This window comes from Tinamus guttatus, unplaced genomic scaffold (assembly GCF_059628265.1).
Source record: "Tinamus guttatus ecotype Peru unplaced genomic scaffold, ASM5962826v1 Tinamus_guttatus_pri_ptg000307l, whole genome shotgun sequence".
NCBI classification, from domain to species: domain Eukaryota; kingdom Metazoa; phylum Chordata; class Aves; order Tinamiformes; family Tinamidae; genus Tinamus; species Tinamus guttatus.
This window is the reverse complement of record NW_028288841.1, coordinates 44,938-58,338: the sequence shown is the minus strand read 5'-3', so window position 1 is coordinate 58,338 and position 13,401 is coordinate 44,938. Positions and strand designations below refer to the sequence as shown.

The 13,401-nt window shown below is 46.0% G+C and overlaps 1 protein-coding gene across 1 annotated transcript; it reads right to left on the bottom strand.

The window, feature by feature from the left end:
* Positions 1-2,725: 2,725 nt before the first annotated feature.
* Positions 2,726-11,765, bottom strand: TPRA1 (transmembrane protein adipocyte associated 1). Its single transcript, XM_088528184.1, has 10 exons — positions 11,563-11,765; positions 11,286-11,418; positions 8,865-8,951; positions 7,482-7,554; positions 7,061-7,140; positions 5,779-5,889; positions 5,303-5,363; positions 4,826-4,928; positions 4,131-4,211; positions 2,726-3,049 (listed from the first exon to the last, which is right to left on the bottom strand). Exons 1-10 carry the CDS (start codon positions 11,736-11,738, stop codon positions 2,815-2,817), a joined length of 1,140 nt encoding a protein of 379 aa, XP_088384310.1. The 5' UTR covers positions 11,739-11,765; the 3' UTR covers positions 2,726-2,814.
* Positions 11,766-13,401: the final 1,636 nt, after the last annotated feature.

Sequence of the window (13,401 nt, the reverse complement as noted above, 5' to 3'; positions counted from 1 at the left end):
GAGCCAAAAAGTCTCTGGCTTTGTCCTTCCCTTAGTATCATATCACTATCCTTTAGTGGCATATCTGTTCAAAGTGGGTTTTTTTCCTTCCTCTTAAAAAAAAAAAAAAAAAAAGAAAAGAAAACTTTCCCCCTTAGCATGAGTGACTTGAAATAAAGTATGACTATTTATGCCAAATTTAATTTTATTTCTTTATTTTACAAACAAAAATATACATTTACTCTATACTTAAGCGTCTTTGCATCCCCCCCCAAACACATAACACACGTCTGCTCAAGAGCCATGGTGAATACGGCCCAAGGCATTTATATACACAATAACACAACAGGAGGAAGGTCAGTCTGCAACCTAGTGCAGAAACTCGTCAGCAGCAGAACGGGGGACACTCCAGGAGATGCTGGAGTGCTGCCAGCAAAGGAGGATGGACACGTCGACCACCTGCCTCGGTGGGATTCAGCACTGAATCCAGCTGACGAAAAGGTGATTTTATAACCTGCTCCTCACATTAGGAGGGCAGCTAAGTCCTTTGAACTTCAAGGTGTTGGAGAGGCAGCAAAGACTCCTTGGGACTGGAAAGAATCTGCTCCTCTGTTCCTGACCTGCCTCGAGACTTTCACATCTCTTGGCCCTCTCCCGGGCCCACGGGTCGTAGCAGCAGCTCGTGCCCGTGTTGGGAGCAGCCTCAGGAGCAGCAGCAGGGCAGCCTGGGCACCATGTCACCCACCCCCTTTACAGCAAGGAGTAAGGGCAGCTCAGGCCAAATCACAGCAAGTGATGGGGGGAACATGAACATTTTTCTGATGTGGCAAAAAGCTCACTCAGCCAGCTGCTTGTGCACCCTTTTACACAGTTATTGCATGGAGGGGAAATGTGAAAGGCCACTGAACCACATGGTATAAACACAGCTCAAGCACATGGACAAATGGAAGCCTTTTTTTTCTTTCCTTAGAAGTAAATAAAAAAAAATAAAATGAGGAGGATGAAGAGGTTTTTTTTTTTTTTTTTTTTTTTTTTTTTTTAAAGGTGTCAATGCTACTTGGAAGCCTGCAGGGCGAAGTCCACAGGCAGCAGAACAGAGAGGCTCCACTGCTCATTAACAAAGATGATAAGCACAGGGCCTGCATAGTTTTGGCAACCAGTGTGCACTTTGTGCTCTTTCCCAAACTGCTTCTTCCCTTGCAGTAGAAATACCTGGTAGGAAATGCCACTACCCAGCAGCAGTGCTTTGCATGATCCAAACTATCCTTGCTCTGCACCATCCACAAATATTTCCCCCAAACTTTCCTCTATTCCTCTTCAGGAAGAGTGTTAAGCAAGAAATGCACAGTCCCCAAAAGTTCCATATTCCCTCATTCTGCCATCTCTAGTGGAAAGCCGCCATTGGTTATAGCAGATCTCCACCCACCTGGAGGACTCAGGTAAGAAAGCACCCCCAAATTCAGAGGAATCAGCCTCTTTATGCCTATGGAGCCCAGGGTGTCCCAGAAAGTCAGTCTAGTGCAGCTTCCAGCTGAACAGTCCCTGGACTGGGCCACAGTGCCTTGGAACTGGCAGGCAGTCCAGACAACAGTCCTCTCCAGAGTAGAAAAGGATAATGGGAAGTTCCAGGTAGTCTACAAATGAAACCTCACATGCACAGAAACACTTTCAATGCATCAAGCCATAAAGCCTACTCAGGCCAGCCAAAATCCAGACACCTGAACAGCAGCGCAGGAGAAGAACACTGCCAGAGGCAGTAGTAGAGCGTCCCTCTGCTACCAAGAACACCCACCAGCTCAATCCTGCACTTCCACTGGGCTTGAGAGCTCCCCTGTCACTAGATGCTGGCAGCTGGGATTTATCATGGGCATCTGCTCTGCCTCAGACACCGGAGCCTTCATCTGCAGAGTCAGCTTCCTCCTTCACAGGCCCTGCAGACCCTGCCAGATCCGCAGGGCAGGATCCCCCATGGAACACACCCACCTCACACATTTTAGTGAAATCTCAGGACACCAAGTCAAGGTCCAGTTCTGAGTTCCGCCACACAAGAGCACAGGCTGCAGCGACTGTTTCACACCTGCTTCAGCTCAGCTCGTCAGCCCTGTTCTGCCTGTCCTTCTAACAGGTCATACCCAGTTTGCTACCTGCTAAGCAGTCTACTCCAGAACAGCCTCAGGGCACACTGAACAGTTCTCTTCATGCCTCTCTTCTTCCCACACACTCCAAATGCTCCTTTTAGGCCCCAGAAAGGGCCATTCATTATCTTCATCAGTATTAGCTGAAACCGGAGAAGAGCAGAGCTGCCCAGCTTCCCTCTGCAGACACTGCTGTCACCAGGAACCTATACAACGGTATTACAAGACCCACACAGCGATGCTCAAGAAATCCTAGGAGGACCATCTGTGGCTCCACACACTAAACACTTTCTATATATGCACAATACAGCAGGCAAGTCAACACCCTCATATGCCTAAGTGCCATTCCCCTAAAGGGCAAAGAAGTGCTTCCAGTCACTGAAGAGAAGGGGGTATCAGTCAGGTCTGTCTTCTGGGTCATATTCACATCTGGAACATGTAGGATTGGAAATATTCAGTGTTTGTAGTTTTATGAACAAAACTGTTCTAGGCTGTTCTCAGGTAGCAACAGAAAGCGTCCTTTCCAAGGGGTTTCGGGTTTCCAACTGTTCCACGATAGGTTTAGGAAATCCTAAGGAAGAGAGGAAAAAGCCATGGCAGGCAGCCAAGGACTGATTTGCAATGACCATCCCAACAGCCATGGCATCCAGGTGCTCGGAAGGAAGAGGAGGAGGCATCATGTGAAGGGGGCTGCATCGCCTCAGGCGTTGAGGGCTTTCCAGCGGTCGCTGTCCATGCTGTTGATGCTGCCCACATGATAGGGCATCGAGGCCACATCATCCAGGTAGGCTGCAGTGTCGATCTGAGTGCTCGAGTAGAACGCGGAATCCATCCCTTCTTTCTTGGCAACGGCGTAGGGGTGGGGTAGGTGCACGTCTACATCATCAGGTTCATCCACTTGACATTTGTAGGAGAAAAGGATCTTCGGCTCAGACCTGGAGGCATTAAAGATTTAAAATCCTTGTTTAAGCAAGGCAGTATCCCATTGCAGCCACCCATCCTTAATTGCAACTCAATAGCAGAATAAGAAACCCTACACACAGGCCCCAGAGAAGTCTCTGCACTTCATGGCAATTATTGCACTAGGTAAATTTCAGGATTAGCTAATGCCATCTGTGGCTTCAGACCAGGCTACCTGGGCAAAATAAAAATAGAAGAGTCCCGACTCCTTTGTGGGAAGATTAGCTCATCCTTGGTAGTTCTCAATTACCAAATACATCCAAACACCACTGGACATCATGACAGCCTTGCTACAAGGGAACAGGATTTTGCCTCAACCACCAGCCATAGGCATCATGAAAACCAAACCACAAACATCTGAGCATCAGCAGTTCCCATCTTTTAACACCTGAAATCAGAAGGGAACTGTGTCTGCAGACTGTAAGGCACATTTGGACAGGCTAGAGGTACTTCATGTTCCAGCCTATTTTAAAGCCTACTGTTTCTTGCTCATCATCAATAAAAGTTAAAGCTTCCTACACTGAAACACTTTCTCCTATGAAGATGCCTCTCTCCTGAGTAGCCACACGGTGGCACTTCGGACCCAAGGAATCTTGCTTCCTATTTACCAATTTGACACTTTCACAATGTGTCAGAAACCCACACATTATTTAGAGAAGCCTCCAGCCAAAGGGCTGGTAACAGCCACTGGGCTACCCAACTGCCAGAGCTGTCACAAACCCTCCCAGGAGACCACTTAATCATCCAGAACTCAGTGTCTCACTAACCATTTACTTACCAATTTCAGCAGCCAAACCTTTGCTTAACAAATGCAGATACCTGAGCACTGATCCTCCTGAACATTCAGGAGGAATAGCTACCAGTGCTACTTCACATACAAAGGAGTCATGTAGAATTGATCAGCCCTAGGTCACACAAGGAAAACAGCAAGGAGAGAAAAAAAATGGTTCTCCAAGTGGCCTTCTAGTCACTGTTTTACTCTATAAAGGGGAAAGACTCAGGTGCAGCATAGTTAAACAATATATACTTCACAAACTCCCGTTCCTGGCTACTTACCCAAAGAAGCCTTTCAGGAAGGCCACATAGATAAGAGGTGCAAAGAAGCTGAAGTAAAGGAATGTGGTAACATCAACACAGCTGGCAAAGGCAAAAGAGAATATGAAGGAATTCAGCATTCACACATAGTACGGCTAGATAACCCCAGCCACATCCACCCAAAGGACATCATCCCAATTCCCTCTAGAGGCTCTAAGGACAGCAGAAAAGTATTTTGCTAAAGAAATGTAGAGAACACAAAATAATAAGCGCTGCTATCAATGTGTTGCTGCTCGCTCCTAGATAGTTTGGGAGGAGACCATGTCAATCCCAAGGTTTGATCAAGAACAGCCTCAGTGCTTCCAATTTAGACCACAAAATGTGATGTTGGTCCCTGCAGATTCCAGATACAGCAAGAGGCATCCACACTATTTCTAGGAATAGAAATCCACCTCCTGCATTACTAACTATAAAACTTGAACCAATAAAACCAATGGTCAAGTTATCCCCCTCCCTCACCACCTCAAGGGTAGAGTATGCAGCTCCACAGACCTCCCCACTCTAAGTTTCCCAAGCACTTTAAAGTCTTTAGGCATAAGAAAAAATAAGACCCAATAGCTTTATTCCTCCATAGGAACAGCCCCGATTGTTTCCCTGGGAGAGGCAGTGCTGAGGAGCACTGTGTTCCATGGGCACTCCTCCCCCAGCACACCTACCACAGGCCCTCTATGATATCCACACAGAGGAGGGCACTGCCCAGGCCCTGCAGCAGGTTCAGCAGAGCCAAGATTCCAGCATAAACATAGAAGCTCTTCCTGGCTGCAAAAAAAGACACAGACACAAGGATGAAGCTCAACTTCACCAGCATCAGCCCAGCACAAGGTCCTGTTTAATGGAGATGGCAAACACAGTAAAAGCATCTTGCCATCTGGGCTGCTGAGACATTCCTGAGGAGACAGGACTGCATGTTTGTCCCATGTGGCCAGAACAGATATAATGGGCTCCGTCGTGCTCCCCTGTACACGTGGGCATATGTGCACATACATAAGGCACAGAGATGGGTCTTAAGGGCATCATGCCAGTAGAGGCAAAGATGTTACAGGCAAATGTCTGGAGCCATTGCCAGCCACATGCTCAGATAAAGGGTGGTGCTATCCCCCAGCTGTACTCCAGAACACCGTACAGTCACTTACAGGGCAAAGAAATCCGGTCTTTCAGAGGAGTTTTTGGAAGAATCACCACCAAGGAATAGACCTGTTGAGAAAAATGACCAAGCGTTCCACGGCTGTTTGGTAACTCAACTCAACAAGCCTTGCAGGATGGCCTGGGCTGCCAGGCCCTCCCGCGTGCTCTGGAGGAGCGCAGACACCCGAGATCGCACCCAGTGAGAATACGAAGGCCCCGCACCTCAACCCCATAGCATAAAGGCTGATCACCAAGAAACTAGAAAGTGAAAGATACCTAAAGTTCAGCTGGAATTCAATTGCCAAAGTTCCCATCACCCCCCAGTACTAATCTGCTTCAGCTTCCCTGCCCCATGAGAAGCATCAACGCTCCAGGAACAGAGCATGTGCAAGGGGGGAAAAATCTATGCCCTTATCACGCACAAATCATTCTTTGTTCCATTTACAAATTCTAAGAGTCAGTGTGACACATGCTTGGTATTCACCAGAAAGAAGAAACAAGAGCTGGCAAGCCAGAAATGTCTCCCTCCGTGGCCATAGATGTTGAAGTCTTCTGCTGAGAGGTGGGAATCGGGGTACAGGATTTCCAAGGTCCCCTAGGAAAGAAGTACCACCATCAGGAGTCTGTTACAGCCAGCACCCTCCCTACCATGGGCAACTGCACAAAGGCGACTACGTTTAAAGAAGTTCTGATGACCATTGTCTCGGCCTTCTCACTAAGGTACCATTTTCCTGCCTAGGTCATGTCAAGTTCATGTAGAAAAAGTGCAAGAAACTTCAGAAGTATGTGGGAAAAGTGACAGGAAGCTGTCTGTGGGGAATGAGCATCACTGATATCCCGAAAGGGAGATGGAAAAGAACAGAGCAGATAGAAGCAGCCATCCTGCTTTGTCTGGAAGGGTTAGAGATTTCCAACACTCCATCGCCAGCTCTAAATTAGAATTTTCATATTTGCAAGTCTGGAATATAAACACTAGAATTCATACAAAAATTAAGGAAATCATTTCATTCACCTGTTACCTGAAAAAAATGCATGAACAGAAGCTAAGATACAGTGTAACAAGAAATGCCCTTGTATGCAATTACTGCATATATGGCTCACACGTTTGCTGTTTAATTAGACTCTTCCAGAGCATCGTGTGCTAAGAATCAGCTCGGCCCTGCGTGCAAGATCCTGGCCACTGAACAATGATCTGTGTGTTATTCTGGTGCTGCTTCAGATAGAGGCCCAGGGCTGGCCACTGACATAGCAAGAATAAAGCCAGACATCCACTGCATTGTTTGTGGAGAGCTGGAGACAGGGCTAATAAATGAGCTAGCAGCCTGGCTGCTAGTCTGGAGGGAAACAAGAGCTCTCAGCTCAGAGAGGCTGCAGACAAGAGGCTGGAAGGGCTCACTGCACTGCCCTTCTCTGAAGAGGGCACTTGGTGTCTCGCCATCTGATTTTGGTGGAACCTGAGCTACAGTCAAACTCCTTGCTCAGATATGAGCAATTCTCACTTCCGTTTAAAACTCAAAATGGGCAATTTGCCTAAACCTCATCTCACTTCTGAACCCTGGCTGGGCTAAGTCATACCATGAAGAGGACAGCTCTAGTCTTGTGCATGTTCTGGGGATCCAGCAGCATCCTGTCATTGCCCAAAACCTTCTCCAAAGAAGAAAGCTGCCATTTGTCCCAATTCCAGGCAGGAATCCTGCACCTAAACATCTAATTCTGAGTAAAGCTCTTCTTTGCGAAGACCAACTTCTCTGCTCCAGTTTACTCACCTGGGTGACAGAATATGCCAGGGACAGCACTGTAGTGATTGCCAGAACACGCTTCACACTGGACTTGCTCTCCAGATGACCTGGAAGTAAGGAATATAGGAGTGAATCAGAATGTGAACTCAAGCCTAGTAAAAAAAAAAAAAAAAAAAGTGAAAAATCAAAAATGTCTCTAAAACCAACATAGAGGAAAAGAGAAAAAATGCACATACAAACTCTGAAACTACTCAAGTCAGAAGAACTGTGAAGATTAGAAATGGCTGTCAGCCATTTAACAAACATCTGTTGAATTTGTCCTCTGGATTTGTTCTAGAGATTTTCCACTTTATAGGATCAGCACTCGCACACACTTACAGACACAGCCTCTGTGGAAAGCAGGGGAACAGGAAACATGCAAAGCACTCAGCAGCTTCCTGACACGTACCAAAGGCAAGGCCTAGAATCACCACGCTCAGCTCGATCGCCAACAGGAAGAACCTTGTGATCTCCCACAGGATCTGCAGGGTAAGAGAAACCAAAGAGGTGATCACAAGGACTGTGGCATCAGCTGGAAGTTAATACAACAAAACTCCACTCTCTGCTCCAGGAGATGGCAGCCCCTGAATGGAGCAGGACATTTCCACACATGGTGCTTGTGTTTTGTAGGGTGCCAGCTGTGTGCTCGCCTGTCTGCCCCAGCCTATGAAAACTGCATGGCAGCGAGGGGACAGCACAGTCCTGGAGAGGGGACGTCACCCACGTCCCTTTCTGCTCTCCTCCCAAGCACCACCAGCCCAGGAGGATCTCAAACGTAAATGGGGACAGTTTCTAACATGGCAAGTTCTGCAGTAAAGTCATGACTGAGAAAAGCCAGTACATTGCCACAGTCAGTACTTCCAAAATGTAAAGCAAGCTACAAAGCATTTCCTACTCCCAGTTGGACATTTTCATTCTCATGTTTCATTTAGTGAACAAAAGCCAGTAAACAGCAAGTTAGGTGATTTTTCTGAAAGTTACACAATAAACTAATGGCAAACTCAGGGTAAGATCCCCAAAAACTTGGCTCATCAATCCTTTTGCTCTGAACAGCACTCTTAAGGATATACAGTATTTTAAAAAGCATTTGATGGGATACTTAAGAAAACATAATCACACTTTTAACATATTAAAAACAAATAGTGCAGTAAAATATTTTGAAAGGTAACATGAAAGAAGAGGGCATCACACTGACCCAATCAAATAAAGACTAGAAAACTCTGAGGGTGCCCCCAGCAGCTCAAGAATGACAAAGCTTTTCGTTTTAGGTGATATTCTGCTACAAGTCAAATGCCTACAAAAGAGAACAGCACGTACAAAACTATTTCCTGTTTGCTAAAAGGTTTGCCCTGTGCTCAGAGTGGCTGCAAGGACATTCTGCTATCAGGCTCACAGTGGAATTCAGTTCTATTTGCTTTCAGTAAGAAAAAAATATTTTTGCAAAGGCCACAGAAATACATGCAAGAATGACAGAGACCAGGTGTTGCTTCTCCTCTTAAGGTATCTGAATGTTTAGTTTGTGCTAAGAGCCATTTTCCAGCTTCACAGGAGAAAGTTTCACTGCTGCTACTGCTGCTATTTCCATGTCTACTTTTGGAAGTTCATTGTTTTACAGCCTTGGACATTATGATCATTTAGACACAGTTATCAGGGCAGGATTCCACAGTACACATATAGCTATGAGCAATGCAAGCGAAATGTTCCTCCTGAGTTCCCATAAAAAGGAAGCAGGAGCAGATTGCTGTGACTGAACTGCACGAAGCAGAGCTGCTGGAGTCAGGGTTGCACCTACCTTATCAGCAACCGTGGCAGCATCCGAGGCGCTGACAGTCATGGAGACGACGGCCCGGGCAATGCCAACCAAAGCCACCACAAATACCTACATGAAAAGATACCCAAGTGAGATGTCAACAGGCAGATAGGCAGCACTTACCAGAAATTCCTTTGGAAAACGATTTCTAGGCCAGCTTTGAAACCTGATAGCAGGGACTGGGGACTTCAAGCCACAGATTCAAGCTAATTTGCTGGAACTCAAGAAGATTCCTCAGGCCTGCTAAGTGTAGTAGCACCGACTTAAGAGTCTAAGAGGGAACAAATTCCCTCAAGTGTCAGATAAAACAGCTCTGAAGAGGTCTCACCCATTCCTCATAATAATGTTGTGAAGGGCAAAGAGCCTACACACCCTTCAGCCCACTGTCTGGGGAAGGAGAAAGCTAAAGCAAAAATACATCCCTCAATTATAAGCTCAAATGCTCGGCATGACTGAATAAATCAAACGTATCAGAGCAGCAAAGCTACTTGACAGTAACTACCACACCTAGATCTGTAATAAGGGTCAAGTCTTCCTCTGCTCAGCACTGGCAAAGCTCAGGAATGCAAAGGATAAGTCAGCTGCAGCCACAAGCTTGAAAGCCTCTTGCCCTGCAGTGCAAAGATACCCCAGGCAGCTCATGCACCACTTAAACATGACAGCATGGAGCTCAATCAGGCTAACATACCAGCCCCTGTGCTGCCATAGCCACCCTAGCAATTAGCAGCTCAGGTGGATGCATCTTCCTTCTACTGTGCAAGAAAAACTTAGCCTCTGAAAAGAGTGATTTTTCCAGATAAAAATTGAAAAACCACCACACACCAGAGTCATGGAGTAGCTACATTTATCACATGTTCGAAGGAGTCTAGATTGACTCCAAGCAGTTAGAATATCTATAAAGAAACCACCTCCAGCAGAATGTTTCCCCTTAAAGGAAGAAGGAATGAAAACAGCTCGAGACAAGAACATGACATTCCTTTCCAGGGACTTGCACCCCAGAAGAAAGCACTTAAAAGTCCCTCAATACAACTCTATTCTATACTCATTGGTGAAGAAAACATACCTTTTTTGTTTCTTCTCTAAATAGGAAGAGACTCTTCCCAATCTATTTACTTAGTTTTAACCAACTGGCTCCACAGGAAAGCACTCCTTGAAGATGCGACAAACGGCTGTTTGAAAGGAAATGCTCACAGAACACATTTACATTCCCATCTCCCGATAACATACTCCAGAAGACCAAACTGAGTGAAGAGCATTTCCCTCCAAGACTGCTGCAGCACTTTCTGCTTCTCAGTCTGTTTGCAAAAGCCAGCAGCATACAGTCAGCTCACTTTTTCCTTTTAGTTTCTCAGGAGTTCAGCCTTCCAAAACTTTTGGCACTAACTTTTTACTTCATTATTGGAAGCATATTAGAAAATTCATATCCATTTGAAAATGACTAATAGTATTTCTTAAGAGTTTGAAACATTTTATGTGCCTGGTTATGCACAAGCCCAACACCAATGTTCTGGGAATGCAACAGCCAACAAAGACTTCTCACCAGCCTGGCACTGTTTTTGTTGTACCTTGGGTTTTACCCTGCACACAGGCTGCAGAAAGATACCACTTATCTATTCCAAGTCAGACACACATTTACTTTCACAATCTGCATTAATTTCCTTGAAAGACGAGGCACACTATGTTACAATAAGACAAACTGGGTCTAAAATACACCCTGATAAGGTTTCTGAAGGATATTTCTACGTAAAACCAGGTAGGTCTTTACCTTCACTCACTGCCTCCTGAGCAGTATCAGAATGAATGCTCAGATTACTATAGACATCATCTGAAGTGAACAGAGGCTACTTGCACCTTTTCAAAACTGGTAGAAGGGAACAAACAAGAGATCTTACATGTCCGAGAGCTGTGGCTGTACTGCCTACATATTCTGTTTCCATTTTAAGTAGCATTTGGAACATTAATGGGAAAGAAGCTAACAGGGCTTGGGTTCTATGTGCCTGGACTAGAATACAGCAGATGAACCAACTTGCCAAGAGCTTCACACAAATCCATATCCACTGTTTCACTTTCACTATCTCAGAAAGAAGCTGGTTTCGTTTCACATGCAGCTTCATTTTAAAGATTAACCAAAAGCAAAGCAAAGAAACACCACAGCAGAACAAAATCCACCCAATCCAGACAGACATTCCCAGAATCTATGAAAACTGGAGTTTAGACAGTGGACACTGGGGAGAACACAATGACCGTTTCTTATAAAACATCTACATCCAAAAACTGCCCTTTTTAAAATCCCTGTGGAGATCTGATCTATGAAGTGTCTTGCATTTCAGTGATACTGTTAGTGAGCAGTAACAAAAAACTGCCACTCCTCCAATCAGTGCAAAAGCACACAGTGGTACTCACTAGTATGTAGAACGTGGTGAAGATTGGGCTCGAAGTGGCACGGATTTTGGCCCTGGCAGAGGGCAGCTTCCACAGAAGAAATATAAAGAAAAGCACATTGGGAACCAGGAGCAAAAGATCCCAGTAGCGGACTCTGCAAAAAGTAAATAGATCAGTATTTTCCCCATCTTCCACATCTGAAAGACAAGGTACCAGCTCCAATCCCTTCTGACCCAAACTCAGAAAGTTCCTTCCCCCAGTCCAGGGTGAGTCTTGGGTCCCAACTCTCCCTTCTCACCTGGATTTCCCAATGTCTTCATAAAGCAAGAGCAGGCACTTGTGTGGCACAGTGATGTTGGTATCATTTATCGCCTGCGTCGTTGCTGGGGACAGCGTTGTCACGTTCTCCAGTGCTGTCACCAGGGCAGTAGTGTGTGTGACGTTGTCGTACATGGCGACCCTCATCGCAGACATCACGGACTAGAACATCCTGCCTTCTCTCTGGCCCAGGTCAAGCAGAGCACAAGCTAAGCAGAGACAAGAAAAGCAACATTAATTCAGTTGTGAGTCAGAGTTAAACACATCCCCTCCATCAGATCCCAGCACAACTGCTTCCTGCTCGTTACAGCAAATTACCATCATCAGAAAGACTGCATTATACAACGGAGCAAGTGGCACCTGCCCCTGCTCCACACAGAGCCATTAGAGCAGGCAAGACCAAAAACACTAGCTGGTACCAGGATAAGAAGCACTTTCAAAACGGTGCAGTACTAAACTACATAGATATCAGGATTTTGAGCTTTAGCAAAACCACAGAAGAAATCAAGACTCTGCAACAAGATCAGTGGATAAAGATAGAAAATCTGTACAAGAGCATTAATCACCTTTCTAGCTTTCTAGGCCAACAGAAATTATGGTCAATGATTTAATTTCAACTATCCCCAAGAAAAAGATTGAAGGTCCCTACCTAAAAACCGCACAGTCTAAGAGCGGGCAAAGCCTGACATATTTTTACATCAAGGGATTGTACAGACTTTGCCTTCAGAAACCAACAGCGACAAAAGACAATATTAAGCATCTTTTCCTCCTCATCCTCTGCAAGGCACAACTGTTCTGATCTTAGGCACAACAGTAAGACTGCAAAAAGGCAGCGCCTTTCTACAACCCTGCCTCTATAAGGCTCTCAAAGGTCTCTACATCCACCCATCTTGACAGCACAGCGCTTCGCGACCGTCACCTTCAAGATGCACATTGCCAGAGAGCACTTGAGCAGCCTGTGTGCTATAGCTAATCCTGGATTAACCTCAAAAAACCCACAGCCACTAACAAATAAATGGGAAAAGAAGCGACAAAAAATAATTTGAGCTTAGGCCAGGCTGGCATGGCATGGCAAAAATGACAGCTTCATTGAGAGGACTCCAAAGGTAGTTTTCCTGCTAGGCAGTGGATGACTCATAAGCAGCAAAATAAGCAGCACAGCCCTGTGTCATCTACGGAGCTTGTGCAGTTGAGCAGCACCTTCCCCACAAACCGCTCCCACCGGCAGCTACAGACTCAGGCTCTGCAGAGGCTGCGACTCTTCCCAGATGCACTGGGGTGGAGGGGACGGTCCCCCTCAGTGACACCCCTGTGCTTTGAGCCCTCCGTGCTGGCGCACACTCGCTGGGCCCAGCCTTTCCTTTGCGGCTGCCGAACGCAGCGCTGGGCTGGAGACGTCGCGTTGAACACACACACCTGGAAAGATCAGCTTCGTGCTGAGGTGCAGAAACCTGGGCCAAACCCCCCAGGATGAGTAGTGGATTCAGCAAACAGCCTTCCTACAGACTTCTCTTTCCTCCAGTTTCTCACTTCGAATTCTTATCCCTGATTTCCTAATGACTCTCCTCCACTCTCCTATCTGAAACTTTGCAAGGCTCTGCCTGAGCAGCAGCAGGAATATGTTCACACTCAGCAGCACAGAGGAAAAATCTATTGCTTTAAAAGAGGTGGGAAAGGATGGAGAAGCTCACAGGGACCACGTACAACATCAACAACTCTGAGCCATGGCACCTTCCCCCTGGAACATGGAATTTGTCCCACTGAAAAGAACTCAAATACAGAGCTCCTAGGGAATTCCATGGGAAAGAAAAACTCTTAT

Excerpts from the sequence above, each read along its gene's own strand:
- TPRA1 (XM_088528184.1), bottom strand. The coding sequence starts at position 11,738 with ATGTCTGCGATGAGGGTCGCCATGTACGACAACGTCACACACACTACT. Across the intron at positions 5,364-5,778 it reads GCTCTTGTTTCTTCTTTCTG|GTCTATTCCTTGGTGGTGAT; the intron begins GTGAATACCAAG and ends TTTTCTCAACAG. Across the intron at positions 4,212-4,825 it reads GATATCATAGAGGGCCTGTG|CTGTGTTGATGTTACCACAT; the intron begins GTAGGTGTGCTG and ends TGCCTTTGCCAG.